This window comes from Geospiza fortis, unplaced genomic scaffold (genome assembly GCF_000277835.1).
Source record: "Geospiza fortis unplaced genomic scaffold, GeoFor_1.0 scaffold286, whole genome shotgun sequence".
Taxonomy (NCBI): Eukaryota; Metazoa; Chordata; class Aves; order Passeriformes; family Thraupidae; genus Geospiza; species Geospiza fortis.
The window spans coordinates 738,840-745,021 of record NW_005054444.1 but is presented as its reverse complement, the minus strand read 5'-3'; the positions used below and the strand labels follow the sequence as shown (position 1 = coordinate 745,021).

General features: G+C 43.6%; 1 protein-coding gene across 2 annotated transcripts in view; it reads right to left on the bottom strand.

Moving 5' to 3' along the window:
- LRRC32 (leucine rich repeat containing 32) overlaps positions 1-5,971 on the bottom strand; it is a 13,366-nt gene extending 7,395 nt beyond the window's left edge. The window contains exons 1-2 of one of the 2 annotated variants that reach the window (XM_005427394.3): positions 5,955-5,971; positions 763-853 (exon numbers count right to left, since the gene is read on the bottom strand). In XM_005427394.3, the coding sequence (XP_005427451.1) occupies positions 763-849 (87 nt within the window). In that variant the 5' untranslated portion in view covers positions 850-853; positions 5,955-5,971. Of the gene's footprint in view, positions 1-762; positions 854-1,001; positions 1,074-5,954 lie in introns of those variants that run through there. The other variant, XM_031062304.1, reaches the window with a different exon arrangement.
- Positions 5,972-6,182: the final 211 nt, after the last annotated feature.

Below are 6,182 nucleotides of genomic sequence, written 5' to 3'. Positions count from 1 at the left end.
GGAGTTGTGTACAGCTAGTAAATAGGGGTTTTTTTTCCTATTTTGGAAATTCTTGACGTTTTGTGCTAAGCAGCTTCAATACTGAGGGGAAAAAAAAGGTATTTTTAAAAGCCTGTTACAGTCAGAAATACTTTGATAGGAAAGGTAGAAAGTTCAGGTCTGAATAACATTTATAATATTGTACCAGGTGCTTGCAAAAATCCAAGGAGAAAATTTTGTACTGCAGCAAGAGGTTTTGTCATTTCTTTTTCCTCCAGCAGAAGTCAGGTGCAACTTCCCTGGCAGCAATGCTGTGTCAGGGCAGAGGAGGTCAGTCTCCCTGCTATTACAAAAGGGCTGGTATAGAGGTATTTCACAGAAGATTCTTTATTTAGAGCACAAAGAACTTAGGCCTGATAGAAAGGAGTTGATTTTAGGTCTAAGTCTTTTCTCTGTCTCAGTCCCAGAACCCCTCTATGGTCTTAGGGAAATCAGGTCAAATTTCTTTTAAGCAGCTCCCCTTTAGAAAAAAACCAAGCATAATGACCCTTCTTCCCACTCACCCCTCCTCCACCCTCTTATGTGCTGCCACTACAAAAAGGACATAGCCTGAGAAGTGCCTGCTACCCATCCCCTGACCCTGGAAATCCCACCTCGGCCACCACATCTGGTGCTGGAGGGTTTCCCTTTTCAGAGACTATGGCTGTTTGCACAGTGCCTGCAATGGGGGTGTCCCAGCCTCACTGCAGATCCCAAAGGGCCTGAGGAGGAATCCCTCCTTACCATTTCACAGGATGTCCCCTCTATGGGATGATAGTTAAAGGTTCCTGTGTTCACCACTGCCAGCAAGAAGATGATGTTCAGTTTCATGGTTCTGAAGGCAAAAGTAATTATGGTTAGATTCCAAATGGAACACAGAGGTCAACACATGTGAAAGCTGGCAGATGATCATCTAATAAGAAGATGGACACAAGCAGTGCAATAAATTAACACACTCTGAGCCTACTACACTTATGACCTACCTGTGTAGCTCTGCATTCCTTTGAGCCTGGTGGCAAAAGGAAGGTGCAGGGCTTTTAATAGATTTGTGCGGTTCCAGATGCTGCCTAGATGATATCCAGGCCACCCAATGAAGTCCAGATTCTCATGCTGGGGCCACAACAGGACACCAGCATGACAGACATTCTTCTGTCATGCAGACGATGATTTCAGATGGTTTGTGAGTTCAGGTTTGTATTTATTACTTTGTGCTGCCCTCTAGGACAGAAGGACCTGTCTAGTTGCTGATTTTCCTCCCTTCCTTCTGCTAAGTACTGCTGCTGGAGAATCCACCTTTACCCAAGTTTTCCCATTGCTTTCTCTCAGAACCGCAAGCCTGAACTGTCACAATGCAATTTTCCCATGATTGAAATAATATGCCAAAGATCTGGGCCCTTAACATCTAATTGGCTTTGCAATGCACCCTGAAATGAGAAGCATAAATCACAGAATCACAGAATCACAGAATCACAGAATGGTTTGGGTTGGAAGGGCCCTTAAAGATCCCAACCCCTCTGCCATGGTAAAGGACACCTTCCTGCAGACCAGGTTGCTGGTCTAGCCATGAAAATGCCATGCAAAGACAACGGAAGGGGGCACGATTAGGTGCAATGGATATAAAAATCCATGTTAAACTCTCAAGAGAAGAGTCTGCCAGTGAGATTATCACAACCCCAGGGAGGTTCCCCTTGACTGGGCTAGTGTCAGACTCATTTTGACCACCTTCCCTCAAGCATGTTGTGTCTTGAGCTTCCCTTGTCCAGAACTGACTGCAGTGCTGATTGTGGCATGCTTCCTGGGCTCAAGCTTTCTATCTGCAGCCCCCTTGGGGTGAGCAGGGAACTTAAGCTGAAGCTGGGGGCTTCTGTGGTGTCCAGAGGTTTAAATTCCTTTCAGATGCTCTGTGTTTCGAGTTTGCCCTGTCAGCAGAGTGCAATAGCACTTGCAATGCACAGACACTTTTGCAAGACAAACCTCAAACATTTGAGGCCTCCATGAGAAAATAAGATATATTTTTAAAAATAGGAGATTTTGATTTAATTTAGAGATGGACTACTAATATCATGCCTGTAATGAAGAGCAACAAGTGACCAGGATGCCTGCAGCTTTGCATTTTCCACAATGGATGTTCAGAGCACTTTGGGAAGTTTGGATTTGCAGGGATAAATATAGCAGAGATTTTGTTGGTTGAACTTTTTTAAAACCCAGCTCAGTTCCTCAAGCTGTTTTACCAAGTGACCAAACAGTTGTGCCAGGTGAACTGTGAAGAAGAGCCTGGACAGAAACAAATGCCAAACCAGGAGGGAAGGGCATGCACTGATTCTGCTGCTCAGGACTTTGCTTCATTCAAATCACAGCCAAGTCAAGTCTGCATACCAAAATAAAGACTCCTACATCTCCTCTAACCCCAGCATGGCTTTTCTCCTCCTGTCTTTTGAAGCTGTTGCCTTCCTCATTTCTCACTCTGTCCTCTCTCTACTTGCACCTATATCAGGTGTTTAGCTAAAAGAACTTTCCCACCAGAAATTAGCATTTTCAATTAATTGGCTACATGAGGTTTAGCCAGATTCACTATTTTATTCACCTTTTTTTTTCTACTCCTCTCTAAGGAAAGAAAAAAATAAAACAACAATTGCATGAAATTCACTAGGCTGGAGACTTGCTGAGCAAGGGGCTGGGTGAAGGGACAGTAGGAGATGGTAAAATGAAAACAGTTTTATCAGCAGAAAGTGATTTGCAGATTAAACTATCTGACCCTGAAAACAAACTATCTCCCTGGAAACACAGTTCCTGGGAAAACTCAAGTTCAGGAACTAAAACAGAGTAATTTCTCATATTATTTTAGTGCAGCAAAAAGAGAGAAAAAACAGGCTTTTAATTCAGCAATTTGTTTTCATTGACAGTGGAATCAGTGGGAAAAGACCTATTCAATTTATGTGATCCAACAGGAGGAAATATGAGGTGAAGGCAGTTACTTCAGGTAGCTCTGATGGCATGATACTGATACCCCCCCCCTTGAATCCATCCATCATTATATTAGCAAAAGGTAAAGTACTGATACAATCACTGAAATGGAAATATCTGCTTTAAAAAGAGATTACTTGTTTTGAATTTCTTTTACTGAAAATTAAAGGATTTTAGCATTTTAGAGTAATAAATTGATTTTAAAGTTGAAATGATTGCATCTTAGTTAAAAAACAACCCACAAATTTCTTCTGTTGTGGAAAACCTAACTTTTGATTCTATTTAAGGAAACATATCTGTATTTTCATCAAAAATACTTTTATCAAAATACACCAGGGTTCAGCTTTATAAATGTGTATGTGACTTTTATATAAATAAGGATTTTCTAAAACTTTATCAGTGTCCAAGTATTAATTCCTGTGGTAACAATCCAGACGCAGCAAAACCCTCTCAGTAAGTCATTGTTCACCCAAGGTGACATTCAAGCTGTCAAGATCTTAAAGAGTAGCACAGTAATGCTGCCATCTCACACCTTGTGCTCCAACAGGGAGAGCTCAATGACAGTGCTGCTAGTAAGGAGAGCAAAGGAGCCAAACAGCCTTTTGCCCATTTTACCCGGGGCTCTGAGATTTGCCCAGGGCTGTGCTGAGATTTTGTGTCGGGGAGCTGGGCGAGTGGCACTTAATCAGTGTACAAGTCTGATCTCTGCAGCACTCCTGCTTCAGAGCACTATAATGCAGCAATTCCACAAACAGACTAAAGTCCTGTAAAGAAAGAAAAAATACCCAGACATGTCCCCACCTTTCACTACTGTAAGCACAGAGAATGATAACAAACCTGGCTTATGACAACTGCATTGTTGTAAACTAACCGGTGCCTCCTTAACATAAGGGAGCTGACTCTGCAGTGCAAGTCCCTGATGGGTTAAATATACAGCTGTGTGGATAGAGCCATCTACACAGTGTGTTTAGCCAGTTCCTCAGCCTATCCATAAACACAGTATATTTTCTTTATACAGTACCTTCCTTGTCCATGTTACTTTCAAAAGGCTGCAGCTCTAAGTCACCAGAGCCCCCATCTCTCCTGCAGTCAAAAGCTCAACTTTCCAGCACGCTCCCAGGTTTGCATGCATCTCCACATACCTGCTCTGTGGCTGGAGGAGGAGGAGGAGGAGCAGGAGCAGGATTCACCTCTGCTTGCAGCCTTCTGTCTCACAGACTCTCCCAGCAGCTTTTCCAGGGCAAGTCGAGGAAGAGTTTACTTAGGGAAGTCGTACCTCTCTTGCATGCCAGCTGACTAAAACTCTGTGAGCTCTGAGAGAAGTTTGAAGTCACAGGGAAAAAAAATACTCCCCATAGACCAGTCCGTGAATTCATTCCTTTGCAGTCACGATCCCTTATGTATTCCCAGGCTCCCACAAGCGTGTGAATACATACCTCCGTAATTGTTTTAAAATGTGTGTGTCCTCTGCGCTTCTCTTTATTTTCCATTTCGTCCATTCAGTCTTGGCTTATTTCCTGCAGTTTCTCAGCTGGTAATTACGCTCCTCTCGTATTGACACATGAAACACTCAGTAAATTCCACAAAAAAGATCCCCTCTGCAAGCTTTGCAGACACGTGCTTGTCTCGGAAGTCATCTGTGCCTGTCCCACAGCTGTCAGCTTGCAGATTCCCAGGGGATGGAGTGAATCAGAGGCACTGAGCTAGTTGCAAACCCAAAACTCCACATCCATGCAGAATGGGTTGCACAGGAAAAGGGTATATGGGAGGGAAGCTTCACAGTAGGGACAACACATATGTTTGGTTTCCCAACAGCTCAGTTGTGTCTCTGTGGCACAGCAGTGGGATGACCAAATGCACCCTTGGGGGAAAGGATAAATTCAATTTAATGCTTGAATGGGAAATAATGTAAATGCCTTCCAGAAAGGGCAGTGGCATGGATTTTTCTTTCTTTTCCTTGGATGTGAAGCTCTCTTTTATTTCAGAAGCAATGCACTTATGTAAACCTGTGGGATACCTGCACATTGCCTGTGTTGTCTTTTTCTGTTTATATGTGCCCTAGTACCAGGGCAGGGGTGCAAAGTCTGCATGATAGTTTTACAGCAGTACAAACCTCTGAGGGAGTTTGGCAAGCCCCACAGTGGGTGTCTCAGGACCAAACTGAGGGCTGGGTTCACCAGCCAAGGCACAACTCTACCTGGGCTACCCTGCCAGAGAGCTCCCACAAGCACCAGTGACCTTAGCAAGCCTCCCAGGGATCACTGCAAATCTTCTTCCCTGGATGCGTGAAGAATATCTGAACTGAGTCACTTCCTGCCTGGAGGAGAGTTTTGCCTTCAGCATTGTGTGTTTTCCCCTCTTTGTGCTGACATCTGCCATTATGGACAAGGAATTTGGGTGAACCAAAAAAAATAGGGGGGTTCTGACTCCCTTCTACTGGTCAGCATCAATTCCTGGATCTATTTATTAAATCAGATAAAACTCATGTCCTTTAACAGCACATGCCAAACAGCTTTGCGGATTCTGCTAAATATATACTGGCACCTCTGCCACAGGTTAATGTTCATTCTCTTTGGCACACCAGCTCCTGACAAGGTCACTTCAGATCTGCACCATACTGGGAGGTTCAAGATGAAAATGTCTAGAGATGTGAATGATGTGGTTTGTTAAATGTTGCAATGAGTACATTTTGCACGTGTTACTACAATAAGAATGTAACAAGGAGAATCAATTTAAAAGTAATGTGTCTATTATGAGAAAGAAGTAAGCAATAGTGATACATGTTCCTAATTATATCGTGTATGATAATGAATATGTATAGCTGTATATGTGTATTTTATTTATACAGTACCTTCCTTGTCCATGTTACTTTCAAAAGGCTGCAGCTCTAAGTCACCAGAGCCCCCATCTCTCCTGCAGTCAAAAGCTCAACTTTCCAGCACGCTCCCAGGTTTGCATGCATCTCCACATACCTGCTCTGTGGCTGGAGGAGGAGGAGGAGGAGCAGGAGCAGGATTCACCTCTGCTTGCAGCCTTCTGTCTCACAGACTCTCCCAGCAGCTTTTCCAGGGCAAGTCGAGGAAGAGTTTATTTAGGGAAGTCGTACCTCTCTTGCATGCCAGCTGACTAAAACTCTGTGAGCTCTGAGAGAAGTTTGAAGTCACAGGGAAAAAAAATACTCCTCATAGACCAGTCCGTGA